General features: G+C 47.8%; 1 protein-coding gene across 1 annotated transcript in view; it reads right to left on the bottom strand.

The window, feature by feature from the left end:
* Window positions 1-445: 445 nt before the first annotated feature.
* Window positions 446-20,109, bottom strand: part of LOC144769585 (tubby protein homolog) — an 83,189-nt gene continuing 63,525 nt past the window's right edge. Inside the window, exons 11-13 of the mRNA XM_078653745.1 lie at window positions 17,771-17,869; window positions 9,877-10,048; window positions 446-743 (exon numbers count right to left, since the gene is read on the bottom strand). Coding sequence (XP_078509871.1) covers window positions 610-743; window positions 9,877-10,048; window positions 17,771-17,869 — 405 coding nt within the window. The 3' untranslated portion in view covers window positions 446-609. The remainder of the gene's footprint in view (window positions 744-9,876; window positions 10,049-17,770; window positions 17,870-20,109) is intronic.

A 20,109-nucleotide genomic window follows, 5' to 3' on the forward strand; every position in this document is an offset into this window, starting at 1 on the left:
GCCACATAGTCCACCACGAGCAGCAAAATGTGCATATCTCCCAAAAATATGATTCTAGCTCAAACAGATGAAAAGTATAATCAACAGCTATATTTCAGTTGATTCTAATCTTGGACCTGTCTTATTATGCCTATTGTTTTTGGTATATTTTTAACCAGCAGAGCTTCCCTTTTTATCTGCGGCTGCATATGGCATGATGTATGAACTACAAATAGCGCAACTAGATCAATTTGGAACTGGTCAACTAGAATTTCCAATAGAAGCTTTAGTCCCTCATTATTCCAGCTGTTCTGGGAGACAAATACAGAAAAAAATGAAAACATATTGCACCCTACTGCGGACACCAGTTGTTTTAATAAGAAAAAAATATGTGGTCTCTTGTCCATGTTACTTGGTGTTAAATTGGAGGTGAGACCAGGGCAGCAGGCCAGGGGCAGGAGTGAGGAGGGCTGTGTTGTCGATGTAGAGGTTGATGGTGAGTGCCTTCTCCTTCGATGTTCCAGACTGCCTCTGCCAGCTTAGCACATGGGTGGCCCCAAGTCCACCCCTTTGGAGTTTAGATGAGTCCTAGCCTTTACCATACCCCCGGTGACCATCGACACCCCTAGCTTATTCACAGGCCAGCTTGCCATCAAAGCTGGACAAGCAGATGGAGAAAGCTTGCAGGGCGCATAGAGGGTAGCTGTAGTCCATGGAAAAGACATCTTCTGCTACTCGTCCAAACTGCATGATGATGTAGTCAGCTGCCGAGAAAGGAGGACACAAGAGAGAGTATTATGACAGAATCTATAGGAAGGAGAAACACTGATACAGGAGATTCATTATTACAGAATCTGGAGGAATAAGTTACACAGATACATGGAAGAGCCTTTATTACAGAATCTGGAGGAATGAGAAACTCTGACTGAGGAGAGATTCATTATTAGAGAATCTGGAGGAATGAGAAACTGACTGAGGAGAGATTCATTATTAGAGAATCTGGAGGAATGAGAAAATCTGACTGAGGAGAGATTCATTATTAGAGAATCTGGAGGAATGAGAAACAGACACAGGGGAGAATCGTTATTACAAAATCTGGAAAAATGAGAAACACTGACACAGAGAAGACCTATTATTACCAAATCTGGAGAAATTAGAAACATTGACACATGGGTAGAATCATTATTACAGAATCTGGAGGAATGAGAAACAGACACAGGGAAAGCAGAATCTGAAAAAATGAGTAACACTGACACCGGGGAGATAAATTATTATGGTATTTTGACAAAATATAGAGTTGTAAATATCAGGATACAAAAATATCGGAAACAATAAAGGGATACAACTGTATCATGAAGCATACATATAATTGTCAAGAATATATTTTTTTCCAGGTCATATCGTTATTAAGAATATCATTGTTATTAATATCATTTTCAATAATATAGTTGTAAAAAATATTGTTGTTTAATTATCTTAATGTGTTGTAGTTCATACACTAATTATATGTGTTATTAATGATGGTATAATTATTAATATTATTTTTGAATATAGTTTCTAAATTTAACTGATGTATAATTTTAATTTAATTGCTAAAAGTAATTAATAGTGTTTTAGCGGGTTAAATGTATTGCTCCGGGGGCTGACGGGGACAGGTGCATGGCTCTTCCTCCCAGTTGAAGAACCTCTTCTGAGCAACTACAGGTTCATGCTCTGGGGGGGGGGGGGCTCTTGTGGACCCTCCAGGAAAGACCATAAGTAGCTGTGCAGTCTTGTCACACTTCGACCACATGAAGTCTACAAGTTAGAGCATAATGGGGAAAGCGTACAAGTAGCAATCCTGGCTTATGTTTAAATCTAGGCGCTCTACTAAGCCCCAGTTGCATGCTTTGTCGGACTCAGAGCAGGAGCTACCATCACAGGGCGCCTCGGCATCAGAGACCATACTGCTGGCCACGCAACAAAGTTTGCAATAAATAGATGGCAAGATTGGCGCACTAAGCCTGCAGATGGACTACATGGTGGCTAAATTAGACAAACAGGCGACAAGACTCATTGAGGCAGAGCAGCGCATATCAACAACTGAAGATGGCTTACAGTCTGTCACTACAAAATGCTTGAATATGACAAAGGTGTAGCAGTGACTCAAGCTAAGACTGAAGACTTAGAGGTGCACTCCTGCCACAGTAATTTGCGAATTACTGGTATTCCAAAGTCCACCAACACTAGCAGACTAGAGCACTATGTGAAAACCATGCTAAAGGAGATCTTTGGTGCCGAGACTTTGTCCACAGTCCTGATAGTTGAGAGCGCACATTGGTCGTAGCTGACTTGACCACCCCGATGACGCACCTGTGCCCAATTATCGCCATTTTACTTAATTACCGTGACACGGTACTCTGCTTACCATGCGAGAAACAATCCATATAATATGAATGAAATTACATTGCTTTTTTCCCTGACTTTACGGTGAGAGAACAAGCAGCTCTCATCGAATTTCTCCAGATAAAGAAGAAGCTGCAGTCAGTGGATAAACATTATGGGGTATATTATCAACAACTAGCGATAATTTTTGTCTCTAACTTGTTTAGAGACAAAAATTATCGCCGCACTGCGGCGATTTTTATCGCAGATAAACCTTGCTATTAGCAAGGTTTATCGCAAATGCGATAAAAAACGCCCGCAATGCATGAATATCGCTGAAAAGTCAGCGATATTCATGCATTATCGAGCAAATGCTCTTAGCCATGTTAACCACCTCCCATTGGATAACATGGCTAAGAACTGCTCAGGGCAGGTGTTAGCTTTTGGAGATATTCGCCCTTAGCGCAAATATCTCCAAAAGTTGGTAATAGGAGATAGCGATGTTAGCGACTGTTTCCAGTCGCTAACATCTTGGCACGCCCACTTTGCATATCATTAGTGATAAATATCACTGACATGCAAAGTGGGGCCCATGATGGTCGCTATCTCCTATTAGCTGTCGCTAACTGGTGTTAGCGACAGCTTGGTAATAGGGAGATAATTTTATCTCCGCTTTCTTGGCTTTTAAAGCCAAAAAAGCGGAGATAAAACCCCTTGATAATATACCCCTATATGCCCTACTCCGCCTAGCTTGCCTGCACATAGATCACATATGCACGCAAAAAATCTTTACCACACCCAAAGCAGCAATGGACTTTGTCAAAACAATAGCTCAATCTCTACGGAACCCACTGGAATCAGAGTCAGACGAAAAAGGTCTCTGAGCCCACTTGTCAGTGGGGTTGTTAGTTTTGACTCAGAGGAGTTCTACAAAGCCTGGGAGGTAAAATGTCAATCACAGACTTGCTATGCCATTGCTTGAAGGTGACCTCCCAGCACAGGTTAAACTTTGAGGCAGCAAAGGTCCCGGTATACCCCTATATTACAAGCCTATTGGACACCTTGCCCCATGCTATCCCTATTAACTGTTGTGGGGGTGTCTGTGACCCTACTTGGGGATCTCATTTCTGCGACCTCTTTATGACATAAAATTACTTAGCAGTCTATTTGTTGAGTTCCTGACCACTTTCGACCACCAGGAGGGGAGCTTGGCCTATAGCGGCCCTACCAGAGTGCACCCCAAATACCTTTACAATGTGATGTCACATTTACAGTAATTCACTGTGATGTCGCTATTACGATTGTTTTTTTCCTTTTCATGTTGGAGGATGCCTTTAGCAGGGTTTTGTGTTTACTGTTTGCAGTGCCATTAAAAGTGTTCCTGTTTTTGGTCATCCAACACCAAGCTAAAAAATTCCCAAAATGTTGCATACACTACTGAGGATTCAAGTGATGCCTAAATGACCCCAATCACAGGTCACATACCTTTCCTCACATGTGTCAACCACAAAAAATGGCAGTTACTCACCTATATAGATCGCCATCAAATACAAGTCACACTTTTACAAGAGACACATCTCACACGAAACACAGAGCAAGTCATAGATGAAAAGTGCTCCAGAATCCCAGTGGCTTTGTCACACTCAAAATACTCAGTGGAGTACTATTGCTGTTCAAAAAGGGAGTGCTTTTTCACTCTTACCCACTCAGAGATTGATTATCAAGGCTGCTATTTGATAGTGCAAGGATGTCTATGTGGCACTCTGGTTACTATTGTGAACTCCTATGGACCCAATGTTGATGACCCCGAATTCTATACTCAAATCTGAAGCCATCTCCATACACTGCATCCCTCTGCCGTTCTCCGGGGTGCGGTCCTCAACACGTATTTAGACCCTGATGTTGATTGCTCTGCTACGGCAGAGTGGTGGGGCAAGCAGTCAGCTCAGGTGCTACGGTAGGGTATGGATGACTGTGGGCGTATTGATTTGTGGAGGCTGTGTCACCCGGGGGCAGGGAGGGCACTTTTACGTCTTTGGTGCATGTCTCATGGTCCAGGTTGGACTATTGGCAGGTAACACAAGAGGGAAATGCTTGGACAGTGAATGTCTGATATATGCCTAGGACATTGTCGGACCATGCACCAATATTATTGGTAGTTACAATCCCTACTTGTACTCCAACACAATATCAGTAGAGGCTACAGGCTGCAGTCCAATTAGATTCAGTATTTCATGAGGGTGTATGCACCTGTGATCCTTGAATACTTTGAGAAAAATGTGGCCACCCTGGAGGGGGCAGACACCCTATGGGAAGCGTTCAAAGTCACCATTCAGGGTGTGTGCAAAGGATTTCAGACAGGAGTATTGAAGTCCATACAATCTCAGGTGCAGACCACAGAAAATACCCTGGTGACATTATAATGTGAATATGAAGCTCATCCACAACCCACCAACGAAGCAGCCCGCAACTTCACACAGTGGCTGACCGCCTGCGCCGACGACCTCGCGCCACTAAAGAACCCTCCCAGCAGACCCAGAAGCAAGAAGGCATCCTGGTTCACCGACGACCTCAAGGACTCCAAGAAGACCTGCCGCACCCTCGAAAAAGCCTGGCTCCTCGACTGGACCACCGACAACATGACCGCCCTCAAACACGCTACCCGCAAGCACCACCAGCTCATCCGCACCACCAAGAAGAAATCCCTGAAGGAACGACTGGACAACAACGCCCACGACAGCAAAGAGCTCTTCACTATCGTCAAGGAGTTCTCCAACCCCAGCACCGGCACCAACGACATCACTCCGTCACAAGACCTCTGCGACTCCCTCGCCTCGTTCTTCCACCGCAAGATCGCCAACATCCACAACAGCTTCGGCGCCCCACCCACGCACCCAACCGTCGAACCAATGCCCCCCACCGCCACCCTTCGCACCTGGACCACGGTGACCACCGAAGACACAGCCTGCCCGATGAACACTATCCACTCCGGATCACCGACCGACCCCTGCCCACACCACGTCTTCAACAAGGCCGACTCCACCATCGCACCCCAACTCCGGAACATCATCAACGCCTCCTTCAACACCGCCACCTTCCCGGAGAGCTGGAAGCACGCCGAGATCAGCGCCCTCCTGAAGAAACCTAAAGCGGACCCCACCGATCTCAAAAACTTCCGCCCCATATCGCTCCTTCCTTTTCCTGCTAAAGTCATCGAGAAGATCGTCAACAGACAGCTGACCGCCTTCCTCGAGACGAACGGATCCCTCGACCCCTCGCAGTCCGGCTTCAGAGCCAACCACAGCACCGAGACCGCCCTCATCGCAGCCACCGACGACATCCGGACCCTGCTCGACAAGGGGGAAACAGTGGCCCTCATCCTCCTGGACCTCTCCGCTGCGTTCGACACGGTCTGCCACCGCACCCTAGTCCAGCGCCTCAGCAAAATCGGTATCCAAGAGAAGGCACTGGAGTGGATCATCTCGTTCCTCGCCGGAAGAACACAAAGAGTCCGCCTCCCCACGTTTCGCTCCGAGGCCACCGAAGTCATCTGCGGCGTCCCGCAAGGATCTTCACTCAGCCCCACCCTCTTCAACATCTACATGAAACCTCTCGCAGCCATCGCACGCCAGCACAACCTCAACATCATCTCTTACACTGACGACACCCAGCTGATCCTCTCCCTCACCAGAGACCCCGACACCGCCAGAACCTGCCTACACGAAGGGATGAAAGACGTCGCCGAGTGGATGAAGGACAGCCGCCTGAAACTGAACTCGGACAAGACGGAAGTCCTCATCCTGGGATCTTCGCCCTCCGCCTGGGACGACTCCTGGTGGCCCCCAGCCCTGGGCACCGCACCCAAGCCAACCAACCACGCACGCAACCTGGGCTTCTTCCTGGACCCCTCCCTCTCGATGACCAGACAAGTCAACGCCGTCTCCTCATCGTGCTTCAACACCCTGCGTATGCTTCGCAAGATCTTCCGCTGGATCCCGACTGAGACCAGGAAGACTGTCACCCAGGCACTCGTCACCAGCCGACTGGACTACGGAAACGCCCTCTACGCCGAAACCACAGCCAAGCTACAGAAAAGACTCCAGCGCATCCAGAACGCCTCCGCCCGACTCATCCTGGATGTCCCCCGACGCAGCCACATCTCCAGCCACCTGAGGAACCTGCACTGGCTCCCCGTCGACAAGAGGATCACGTTCCAGCTCCTCACCCATGCACACAAGTCTCTCCACGACCTGGGCCCCAAGTACCTCAACGACCGCCTGACCTTCTACACGCCCACCCGCCAGCTACGGTCCACCAGCCTCGCCCTCACAGCCGTACCACGCATCCGAAGAGCCACCGCCGGAGGAAGATCCTTCTCTTACCTGGCTGCCAAGACTTGGAACTCCCTCCCCATCCACCTTCGGCTGACCCAGGACCATCTCGCCTTCAGGAAACAACTCAAGACCTGGCTGTTCGAGCAGTAGCATACCCCTCCCCCCAAGCGCCTTGAGACCCTCCCGGGTGAGTAGTGCGCTATACAAATGGCATGATTGATTGATTGATTAACATTAGGGAGTAAGTCACTAATTGCAATGATACTGTGGCACAAAAAAACAACTTCTTTCCTGCTGTTGGGTCGTGAGGGCCGAGGGTAATGGAGGTTGTCCGGGCCGCAGCCTGGCGACCAACTTAAAAGAACCCTGGGCGCATGCACATGTTGTGGAGATCACAGCAACAGATGTCAGGACTAGCCATGATAAGCCAGCTAGCATGTTGGCATTCCTGGACTTTTATGCTGGCTTGTATGAAGCTCATAACTCTGAGACGGAGTCATAAATACAGGAATATTTAGATGGTGTGACTTTGGCATGGCTCTCAACTAGACAGAAGGAATTCTTAGTACAACCTATTACTGTTGAAGAGATAAGGTAGGCAATATGTGCACTCTTTAGCGGCAAAGCCTTGGGCATACATGGACTGCCGAGTGAACAGAGCTAATAGTACCCCACCTACATAGAATGCATAATGAGACATATGACAAACAGATACTGCCTCCTTTTCTTAGGGAAACCCTCATCATAGCGCTACGGAAGCCTGACAAACCACCTGAGAAATGTGAATCCTATCTGCTGTTATCCTTAATTAATATAGATACCAAAATATGAGCTTATATACAAGCCACGAGGCTTAGGCCACTGCTCACAAATGTTGTCATAACAGACCAGTCAGGCTTTATACCCACCCATTCCACTGCGCAAAATTTACGCACACTGTTCGCGATACTACATCAACGGGGCCCCTGTTCATGCGGTGGCTCTTGGATGCCGCTAAGGCCTTCGATTGTATTCAGTGGCCTTATATGTTTACGGTTCTCAATCGCATGGAGATTCCATAGGCCTTCTTGAAATGGATATATCTACTATATACTGCCCCGGCAGCGAGAGTGGCGATTAATGGCAACCCATCTTACACACTACAAATATACAGGAGTACACAACAGGTCTGTCCTTTGTCACCGATATTGTTTGCGTTGGCATTGGAGCCCCTGACATGTGTGATTGCCCGTGACACGCTGACACTGCATTTGGGTTTCGCCAGCGCCCATTCACCTTATTAATGTATGCGGATGATATGCTGTTCTATGTTCACGATCCGGCTGCCCACCTGGCACCGGTCACCCATAACTATGTCTGATATGAGTGCTATTTAGGACTAAGCATCAACTGGTCGAAATCAACTATTTTCTTCCTAACTCTGGACATCACGCCACACTCTCTGGACTTCCCTTTGGAGTGGTGTATGGATCTTATCAAATATCTGGGTATTTGGATACATAGGGATCTGGAACTAGTTATTATATATACTTATAGCAGAGCAGTTTCGAAGCTTGAGGACCTTGAGGTGTCACAGTGGTCTCAAATGCCACTGTCGCTAGTGGACTGGGTGGTGATCATGAAAATGATAGTGCTGCCCAAGTTCCTCTACCTGAAATATTGTTGTATGTTTTTTAACAATATTAGTGTGAAATTATTTTCCCCCCAACATTTTTGTGCTTATTATTGTAAGTATAGGGACACCTTATTTTTGTAATTTATATTTGTGATACAATATTTTTGTTTCATGATATTGTTTTTGATATTGTGTCAGTGATCTATTATTACAGAATCTGGAGGAAGGAGAAACATTGACAGAGGAGATAGTCATTATTATAGGACTTGGAGAAATGAGAAATACTGACACCAGAGAGAGAGACATTATTATGAGACCTGGAGGAATAACAGGACCTAATACAGGAGATGGAGACTTTGGAAGAATGAGAGATGCTAATAAATGAAAACAGAGAGTTATAGGACCAGGAGAAAGTGGCATAAGATATATATAAGTATTAATACAGCACAGCTAGAAGGTGGGGTCTTTATGAGCCAACACCAGCCAAGGGAGGAATGCTGCAGCTGACACACTGAATTAACCTGGTTGGAAAGTAATTGATGGCCCCAACATGACAGAGGCAACATACAAAGGGATATCACTCTGAGTTGGAGAAGAGTGAACAATTCAGGAAAAGAGGGCCTGTCATTATCCCTGGGCTAGAGCAGCGCACCCACTTGATGGGGGTATTCTTTAAGGCAAAGTGGCTGACAGAAGCAACAATAGGTAAGGGAGCTGTGAGTGGGTATGGTCAGTACTGTGGATTCAAAGAGTAGGGGCAGTGGATACATACTATCACAGGATTGACATGTCATGGCAGTTTCCCCTTACTTCTCCTCTCTGTTGCTCTTCACCTGCAGTCATTACAGTCCTAATGAACTATGATAATTAAACACTCGTGACACTGTGCGCCCCTTTCATTCTCTTGCCAATGCCTAGTCAGATACTTCACTCACATCATAATGAATCATGATAGTATATGAGCTGCGCCGATAAGTCATGACAATGGACATGACAAGATAAAGGATGAGTCATGACAATGGAAGCATCATGATAAAGGGCAAGTCAACATAATGGCTCCCACCCCTCCTAAGAGGCCATTTGGGACCATTATTCCTATCATGAAACGTCATGATTGTGTGTGATCCTTGACAATGGTCCTCCTTATTAGAAATAAGTATCATCTTCACATTAGGTCAAATCATGCAAATAGACATGCTCCAAGAATGGATGAGTCTTCATAATGGCTCTTGTTTCTCTGGAGAGTGACTACATTCTAGGTCTTAATCATGACAATGGATGAATTGTGGTAGAGACGGCTCCTCCCCCCTCCCCCCTCCCCTCCTGAGGTCCACTCATTATGACGTGTCATCATTATGAATCATGAGGACGGCCACCTTACCTCCTCATGTGGAAGGCCTTTCAGCCAACACTTACTGTCATGGCAAGTCATGACAATGAATCATCAAAATAATGGCCACCCCCCTCTTTATCTGAGGCTAAATGTATTCATTGTCATGAAACAGAACATGAAATATCATCATGAGTCATGATAACGACCTTCTCCCCTTCCAATGTTGAGAAGCATTTCAGATTGTCACTCACGGTTATCGGTGTGAATGACCTGGAAATTCTTCACTGATGCCTGAGTCACTCGTCCATGAAAGTTGAGCACATAGGACTGTGTCTCCTCATTCCAGCAGGGAATCTTGTTGTGGAGCTCGATGATGCTATCCATGTTCTTGATCTGAAAGCGGGCCAACAGCGTTTCGTGCTCCTGTGGAAAGAGGGGCAGTATAGTGTAATTGGCAAGCAAACACACTCACATGGACATGCCATAACTATCTGTTTATTACAATCAGGCATGGGATGAGAGTAATGTAGTCCATCAAAGCAGATCTTGTCATTCTTTCTCCTCCCAACCGTTGTATCCTCAGGGCCATAAACTATAGAATATCTCTCAACCCAGTGCAGTAAACAACTAAGTGGATTATAATCATAAGAAGAACCTTACAGGATGTGCAGAGATGCTAAAAACTGCCCGCTTAACGAAAACTAAAAACTGCACACACTTCTTCATCCATCACACAACAAAGCACTGCATCTCATAACATGATAACCACACCTCGGCGGTCATCATGCACAACATGGAAACCCTTGCCACCTAAGAGCAAAACAAAGACAACATCCTTACAACTACAACCCCTACATGGTGTAGCATGCTGCCCATGTGGGCAAGCCCTTCAGCATCATGCATTGGGGTAGTGAGTACTATCTAAACGTTGCAATACAGTACAATATAATATTTATAAGAGACACCCCAAAGGTGAGTCAACCCGTGTGAGAGAGACACCACAGATGGAGCAAAGAAACAGCTATTATCTGTGTGGGAGAAATGGAACTCATGAAACTTGCTATGTTTATATGTGACCCTTCCCAAGATAGTTTCTTTTCCCATGATTGTTGTCTGAAGTTACAATCCAAAATGTGGCTAACTTTTCCCCTGTGATATAATTTCCTGTTCAAAATATTGGTAAGCAGGCACTGGTAAGTTAGGGATGTTTCACAATACATCATGCTCCCTTATTTTTCATGTCTTGCTGCTTGCTATCATATGTGCCCCTGATTTCTTGCTCTGCTTTTTAGCTGAGTTCCTGCCCGGATTTCAAGTTCTGTATTATCTATGCTGGGCTCTGTCCCAAACCTGGTTCAAGGTGTTTTCTGGTGTCATGCAAATCTGCAACCCTCTGCATTGATTCATTTTCTCCTATCAAGAACAACTAAGAACATCAAGGAGTCCTCTTAACGGTGACCCTCTTAAGGAGACACTTGACATATTCAATGTGCACATTAAGTGCACGGTGGCTACTGGGCAGAGTGGTCTTTTGCCCCCATTCAGATATAGGCAGGCTGTTGCCCCACTCTGGTAGAGCAGTTGAGAGATGGACTGGCCACCCTATTTAGAGATCTCCACCGGGCAGTCTGAGCTATCTGTGACTTCAAAATCTGCTGAAGGCACTGAAGCTTTTATTTTCAGTGCACCTGCACAGCAAAGATTATTTTTGCAAAACAATTCCCAAAGAAATGTCCCTAATATGCTGGAAGATCTCCGAGTGTATGGGTGTAATTTATTTGTTTCCCTCTTCGGGGCAGCCAGGCTCTCCCTGAATGTTCCAAATAGGAAAAAACATACTTTTTAACATCTGCCATGAATGTGGCCGATGGTCTGATGTGCTTTCATCGATGGTTCAATGTCAGTCAGGCCATCTGTCAAAGATTTTCACCAATGGAGCCAGCAGCAGCTCAGACAGTAGAAACAGGACAGTTTCCTAAGCTGTAAAATTAACTTTGTCGCGGAGTAGGCAAGAAAATCCGGCTTGAACATCTAATTTACATACTGCACTTTAATTGAAACAGAGAAAGCCAACCCCACCATATTGTGATTTTAGAGTGTGGTAGGATGTATTTCACAACCGATACACCCATCTATAAGGTTTCTAGTTAGTTACTAAGTTCTAGTAGGTCACTGTGCTGTGCACAGAAGAATGACAGGTGAACAGGCTGACTACAACCAGTACTGGCTCTCCTCTCCTTTGGCTTAAAAAACACTACGTTTTCCTGAATTTGCCACATTTCCAATGGTGTTTTTATGATTGTGGAAACCAACAACCAAATAATAGGCCTAGTACTTACCTCTGGATCTCGCAAACCCCCACCAACAGCATTTTGAACAGTACTCAGAACAATTTCCAAGCCAGAATTTGAGTCTGTGCATTCTAATGTGAAACGCTTGTTCCATTTTAGTCATCCTAATGGGTTTTCAGAAACCATAGCACTGAAGACAGTACCCTGCTCAAGGCCACAGAAATAAACCCTTCAGCACAAGCTACCTCTGGAGGAGTTGCTCTGTTTGTGTGCTACTGGAGCAGTCCCCCAACCATCTGCCCATCTTAAAATGGCAGCCTCAGTTTCAGGTTACCGACGGCTGGTATTAGCAAGGGCCGCGCCATAACAGCCACCAGAGCCCACAGAGGAACGGATCTGGTTGGCTCTGGTTTGCGCCGCCAGGAAAGGTCGAACGGCAAAACAAACCGAAGGCCCTCTCAGTGGCGTCACTAGGGCTGGTGTCACCCGGTGCGGGTAACTCATGGTGTCACCCCCTCACAACTTACCAGGTGGACCATCTCACCCTCTGCCTGCACCATGTCCCCTCTGCCTGCACCATCTCCCGTCCGCCTGCCCCATCTCACCCCCTGCCTGCACCATCTCCCCTCTGCCTGCACCATCTCCCCTCTGCCTGCACCATCTCTCCCTTTGTCCGCACCATCTCCCCTCCGCCTGCACCATCTCTACCTTCGCCTGCACCATCTCTCCCTCTGCCTACACCATCTCCCCTCAACCTGCGCCATCTCTCCCTCCGCCTGCACCATCTCTCCCTCCGCCTGCACCATCTCTCCCTCTGCATCCGCCATCTCTCCCTCCGCCTGCGCCATCTCTCCCTCTGCCTGCGCCATCCCTCCCTTTGCTTGCACCATCTCCCCTCTGCCTGCACCATCTCCCCTCTGCCTGCACCATCTCCCCTCTGCCTGCATCATCTCCCTTCTGCCTGCACCATCTCCCCTCCGCCTGCACCCTCTCTCCCCACTGCATCCACAATCTCTCCCTCTGCCTGCACCATCTCCCCTCTGCCTGCACCATCTCTCCCTCTGCCTGCACCATCTCTCCCTCTGCATCCACCATCTCTCCCTCCGCCTGCGCCATCTCTCCCTCTGCCTGCACCATCTCCCCCTGCCTGCACCATATCCCCTATGCCTGCATCATCCCACCCCCTGCCTGCACCATCTCCCCTCTGCCTGCATCTTCTCCCCCTCTGCCTGCACCATCTCCCTTCTGCCTGCACCATCTCCCCTCCGCCTGCACCATCTGATGTTATGACACTGGTGAATATAGTGGGCTTCGGACTGTGTGTACAAATTTGGGACTCTATATGAGCCCATAGATTTATCCCACCTAGGCAGATCTCTTGTCTGGCTTAAGTGTTTTTGATTTCCCTGCTACTCTGCCTAGTTATAGTTTCCTCAGGGGTTCCCTTTTGCTTTATTAGTATGCTAAAGGTCTTCCCAGTACACCATCCTTTGTAGCAAGCAGGAAGTGGACTGTCTCAACCGGGGGACCTAAGAAAACATTGGGGGGGCGGGGGGGGGGGCTGATTCTTCAAGCAAAAAACAGAGTGGAGCTGCAGGGGTCCTAAGCACCTGCCCATGCTAGAGATCTTCCCGCTCGGAGGAGCAGGGTAGTGGTGAGGATCTAACTGTAGTGCATCACTCTACTCTTTACCGTGGTAGTGCCCGTCTCTAAAGTAGTCAGTGAGGGCCTCAATAGCTACAGGAAAGGCCTGCTACTCCATCCCAGACTTGCATCTGGATGGAAGCCCCCTGCACGCTGCAGTGCAACAAGACATCCTTTGGTGGACACAAACTGCACCTTTACAGATAATCTGCCTACGACCCTGTTGCCCATTTCATACTGAACACCATGAGGTTCAGTTCTTCACTATTACTCACTTGCTCTGAACCAGCCATTCTGTGTAAAAGATGTTGGGTCACTTGTTCTAGTCTAATTTGCAAATTAAACAATTATGCCTAGTACTGGAAAAGGAATACAAAAAAATCTATATATTTAAAGTTTTGACCATCACTTGCTACTACTAGTTAGAAGGAAAGGCACGAATATTGACCAATGACAAGGTTTCAACTTTTCATCAAACCCAGGATGAGCCAAACCACATTCCGAGACCCAGGGCCATACAATCTAGCCACCCTGACAAAGAATCTTCATCCACCTAGATGCACCAGGACTGAATGACAAGGGTCACGAATGGGCACAAATACCTGCTGCAAACCTTGGTAAGGAGGGCACTCGGTTATCTGTCTGTGGGGGCATACCCCACAGAAGACATGGAGTCTCTGAGGCATCATTCTGAGAAGTGTGCTGGAAGGAGAAGGAGGCAGCAAGTCAGCTCCCACTGCACTATCACTGGAAGCTGCACAAAGTGCAGTGAGGTTGTCATAGTGCAGGCTGTCACTGTTTTCAAGTAAACACCCACGACCATCAAGCAAGACCCCCTAAACGCATGGAAGGCTGTGTTGTAAGGTAATGGCCTTCACGTCTGATACAATGCACTGGGGGTCACGTACAAAAAGCACCAGTTTAGTGCCACAACAGGAAGTACTCTTGATTTCTGGTCATCAAGAAACAAGGTGCTATGGTGACTCTAGGCACATGCGTCGTGGAAAAAGAATTAGTAGTGCTGCAGAGGTCTCAGGTGCAATGTTAGGAAGACCTTGCAGAGAAATGGGCAGGCTTCCTTTATTAAAATACAACACAAAGCAGCAGTAGCCTAAGACCTAGGACTGCGCAATATTGGTGTTAAGGAATATTCCTTCTCATGTGCCTTTTTAAACTAATCCAGCAAACTTGGCCGATGAGCGAATGCTATATTCTGTTCCTGCCTGCTGTAGCAGCATCACAGAGGAGCAGTTAACCACAGGCACTGGGCCCACCGTGTAACTTCAGCCTGTAGGAGGGTGTTAGGGCCACCCCCATCGATCCATCCATCCATTCATCTATCCACCCATCTTGATCTGGCACCGTAGTACCCATCCTCACACAAACCATCCGCTTGGGACATTCACTCCTGCACTAGCAGCATCAAATATGAGCGGATACCCACAGGCACGGAGGGTCACCCTATTCTTTCAGCCTGTAGGTGGGGTCGTTGGACTCGCCCCATCCATCTCAATGTGGCGCCGTGGGAGTCGGACCCATCCTCTGGCAAACCAACTGCCTGGAACGTTCGCTTCTGCTCTAGCAGCATCACAGAGGAGCGGTTACCCACACAGGCACTGGAGGTCATCCTGTTCTTCCTGTAGGAGGGTGTTTGGACCAGCCTCATCCATCCATCTTAACGTGACACCGAGGTGCCCATCCTCCTACAAACAAACCGTTTGGAACATTCGTTTCTGCAGCCCGTGGCATCAAACGCCAGATTTAGAGGCCGAGCTCACAGACCCCTCAAGGTTAACCAAAGCTCTGTTTTACTAAGGAGACCCAGCTTCTGTTGGGGACCTCCCTGGATACACCCCAAGCGTCCCCACTGCCACCGTCCCACACATAAGCTTCTTACCCTCTTACTACCTGTTGTCCCAACAGTGGCGTCACTAGGGGGGTTTCGTGCCATTAAAAAATAAAACTGAAAGAAACAAAGCATGTATGTACTGAATCTGATCATCATTTGTGTGCCACTGCACTGCCAGTGCCACATTTTTTACGTACTTTACTTCATGGACATGCATGACATGCAGTAGTAAGTATTCATATATAAAAATTTTATCAGTATATTATTTCTCTAGTCTCTCAGACTCTCACCGTTCCAATTTGAAAACTGGGGGAGACACAAAAGATAGTGCCGGACCGGACCCGTGGTGTCGTCGTAATTTCTTCTTTATTCTCACGCCGCACCACCACCGCGCACGCACTCTCCCTGGCGGGCGCGTGACCGCCGTGACGCATCAGAGGGCAAGTCAAGTTCGCACAGCGCGCGGGGGCTGTCCCAGGGCCGTCATCGGAGTAGGCTAAGATTGACGGCCCTGGGACCCAAACTGCTGCTGCTGGGGTCGTACTGACTGTTTTGAATAGCGGTAGCCGGCCGTGCGTGCAATAATTCACACTGCACTAAATTCAGTTCTTCTGCCCATGCTTCTGCCAGACAGTGACTGCCAGTGCCAGCTTGTCCAGTGGGTACGCCGCACGCATCCGCAGGCATCGCACCACCACACCAGACACCAGTGATGACGATCATCACCCACGCATACACAGTATGATGGGGAGGTGGTCTGGTGGTGCGGTGCGGTGCGTGAGTGGCGCGCTGTCTAAAGCTGCTGCAGCAGGTAACTAAGATTGGTGTCACCCCCAGATGGGGTGACACCTGGTGCGGTCCGCACCCCCCGCACTCCCCTAGTGACGCCACTGGGCCCTCTACCCCCTTTCTAAGAACAAAGTGAAGAGAGGAAGGGGACGGGGATATAAGGCAACGCTCCCCCTGGGCAGCTCACTTTCACATCAGGGAGCTGGGGGAGTGGCGCCAACGATTTTTGAGTCACACCCACCCACACCTACAACAGCAGTGTCGCAGTGCTGACAGGGACGCAAGGAACTAATGGTACAATGGATGGCTATGGAGTAGGGCCACTCACTTTGGGATACCTCATGGCTGGGTGAAGTGGTGCTACTCACTTTGAGGTGCCTCATGGCCTAGTGACATGATCTTACAAAAGAGGGCACCAAACGGAGAGGGCATGTGCAGCCCAGCCCCCGCCGAATGGCAGGGCACAAAAGAGTCTAACAAGGTAGTGAGTCGGGAGCCTAACTCCGGGAAGAAGCTCCCCAACGCAAACAGAGTGCAAAGAGAGCGCAAATCCAACCAAAAAAGGGGCGGAAACAAAAGGTGTATTGGTTTGGTTATGGAAACACACCAACAGGGCGGTAAGTAGAAGGAGGGCCACTCACTCTGGGATGCATCACGGCTGGGTGAGTATGCCTGAAAAAAATCGGAGTAGCAAACCGAGACGGCACTCGCTGCCCAGCCCCCGCCAGACGGTAGGGCACAAAAGAGACTAACAAGGTAGCAAGTTGGGGCCTAACTCCGGGGAAAGGCTACCCCCCATACGCAGGGGGTGTGGAAAACAACAAAGAACAATATACGAGCTTTCAGGGTGATTTACGACCCTAGGAGATGCAAATGAACAAAAGACAAATCAGTGATTTATGGCCAACCAATGATTTATGACCGATGATTTATGATGTCCATGCAGAGTGATTTATGACAACAAAATGATGACAGATTTGTGACAGAATGATTTATGACCTCCCGCTGATTTATGACCATGATTTATGGCTGCTGAATTATGATGATCAGGCACAGTGATTTATGACAACAAAATAACATCCGGTTGTGACAGAATGATTTACGATACACGATGATTAATGACCCCTGATTTATGATGTCCAAATAACACTGAGTGATACCCAATTTGCGATAATGTATGACAATGATTTATGACCACGGCCCCAAGAAGGTGTTCGGGGGAGTTGTACAAATATGACGTATGTAATGAGTAATAAAACTGCGGCTAACAACCACCACAAAATACAATGACTGTTGGCTGTCTTTAGTGAGGCAGATACACAAGTATGGTACTGTTCCTGAAATAGACACAGTGCGGCTGTTATATGGATGTCATACAATCCAGCCACAAACTGGACTACCTGCCCAGCCTATCAGTTCACTGGTGTACACCCAGGTAGGTGGTCCCTCCAAATCATGACTCCTTTGCTGACGTAAGTGTCACTCATGTTTGTGAAGAGGCAGTGACGTAGGTGGTCAGCCATTGTTAGAACAGAGATAGATAGCAGTGTTCTGCTGAGTCAATGTACTCACGCTCTGCGGCCGGATGCTCACGCGCTCTCGCTCCTTTGTCATTCCGGGGATAATCACTGTCATTTTCCGAGGGCCTCTGATTCCCATTACATTTGTTTCCTAGACGGGAGGGGAGGAAGAAGGGAGATGAGACAGAGAAAAGGTGAACGAGGCGGTCAGACTTGAGTAAGGAGAGAAAATAGGTGAAGGCGGAGGGAACTGTGAATCTTGAGGAAAGGAAAGAGGTGGGCGGGGAGGGAAACACAAAGGAAGATATAGCAAAAGAGAGGAAGGTTGTTAGAGTAAAGTTATGAATACTGTGTGAGCAGATTATGAATCTGGTTTGTAGACTGGTTCTTAAAATAGGGGTCAAGCTGTGTCACACAGAGCGACCCAAAGGGAAAGGTGTATAGACTCAGCAGATGTATAGCTTTATCATACACCAGCCTGTGTGTGACCTAATGGATAAGTCGGTTGTGTCAGGCCTCAGCATGCAAGGCCTGTGTATCCTGAGCAAGAGATCTGCTAATTAACGCTGCACCTTTGAAGAAGTATAGACTGAGCGATGGCTCTGCTGTGCAAAACTCCATTAATCAGTGTATATCACTAGAGTTGTCATTCTAAGCACGGAACCTGGATGTTTGGTGTAACATGATGGAAAGCTCTGGAGGGTAGAGAGTACAAAGGGTGAGCAGGAGTAAGGTAAACTCTGTTGGCTAAGGCTGAACCTGCCAGCAGAGCTATCCCCCTTAATGATTAGCTCTGGTGTGTGAGCCTCAGTCTTCAGGCCCTGTGTAACCTGAATGTAAGCCCTGGAGTGGGCTTGAGCGCTTAAAGAGCCATACATGTAATCCAGGGCAGTTGTGTGAGGTCAGAACCTGTAAGATCTGCAGAAGGTAGCTCTGCTATAGCTTCCGGGAACATGGGTGGATGGCACAGATGCCTGAGGTCTGAGGCTTTAACCCCTCCCATGCTCATGACGAGCTCAGCTCGTCATACCGGTCAGAACGCTCGCACGCGGGGCTAATTCCCCTGCTGTGCTGAACGTTCTGAAGAAACGGGTGTGGCCGTGAAGAGCTCAGCTCGTCATGAGCACCGGGGCGCTGTGCGCACCCCCCGCCCCCCAACACAGCGGGGCAATTAGCCCCGCCGACAAGGGGTTTAAACAGTGTATTACTTGGGAAAGCTCTACTGTCAGTCTGCAGGATGAAGGTGACCTCAAAGATAGCGCTAATGCATAAGTTACAGAGTAAATCAGTACTAGCAGCAGGACAGCTGTCTTGTCTTCACTCAGTGCTAAGAAGATGTATGTAACCTGGGAGGCTGGGCAAAGCCTTTAAGAACTGTCCCAAGATATAGAAACCTTTGCTGTTGGAGGGCTGTAAGATTTGTGTTACCTGGGGGGTGGGAGGGATCAGTCGAGTGGTTGGGAGCTACATAACCCAAGCAACAGCTCTGTTTGCTCATCCAGAAGCCTCTACAGTCCTTGTACCCTGATGACAACCCTGCTGTGGCAGGCCTCTGCATTGGTTCAGATTTTGAGTTTTCTGCAGGCGTTTCTGTGATGAAATCAGTTGTGACACAGGGTAAATCTCCTTTGTGACTGGGGAGCAATAGCCTCTCATTATTTTCCATCAACGTGTGGTCTGAGGTTGCACAGCCATTGCAGCTTTTCATATTTCTTGTCTGGTCGTGCCTTCTCTTCAGCAAGGTGTGAGCCATGCAGAATCTATACTTGCTGGAGGGGATGTTAGATGATGAAACAAAGCTGATGGGGGAATATGGATGCATCAACAGTGTCACGGGAGACACCAGGCACATACACTGTACTCTGTCTACGACTGACAGCAATAGCATGGCGGTCTGTTGTATTGAGCCAGCAGGCCCTGCCTAACGAGTTGGATGCATATACATGATGATGTCACAAGATGGAAACTTTGATGAAAGAGACTGCACTGCTCTCAGCTAGCCCATGACAAGAGAACCATCAATCAGATCAAAAATTGAATGATAATAACACTTATATAACAACATCAAGCTTGTAGAGAAGGCTATACCACTTAGCTTGAAGAAGGCCCCCATTCCAAAACAGGCATTCCTGATATGAATGGTATCAATAATTCAGGAATAACAATATTTCAAGCCGCATGGTGAGCAGCCTTTAAGAAATGAGAATTTACGCAGGAATCTATATTAATGCACTGCAAGCCTGATGTGGAAAAGGGTTTCACCCATTCTGTGTCTGTAGAGAAATGTGTTGATATATAGCAGCCCATATTCTCACAGTTATTCCCTACTTTCTGCTGTTTCCCACCCAGAGATCTCACCAGGTTGCACACCACAGTTAGAATCCCTATTCA

The sequence above is a fragment of the Lissotriton helveticus genome, chromosome 7 (assembly GCF_964261635.1).
Source record: "Lissotriton helveticus chromosome 7, aLisHel1.1, whole genome shotgun sequence".
NCBI lineage: Eukaryota > Metazoa > Chordata > Amphibia > Caudata > Salamandridae > Lissotriton > Lissotriton helveticus.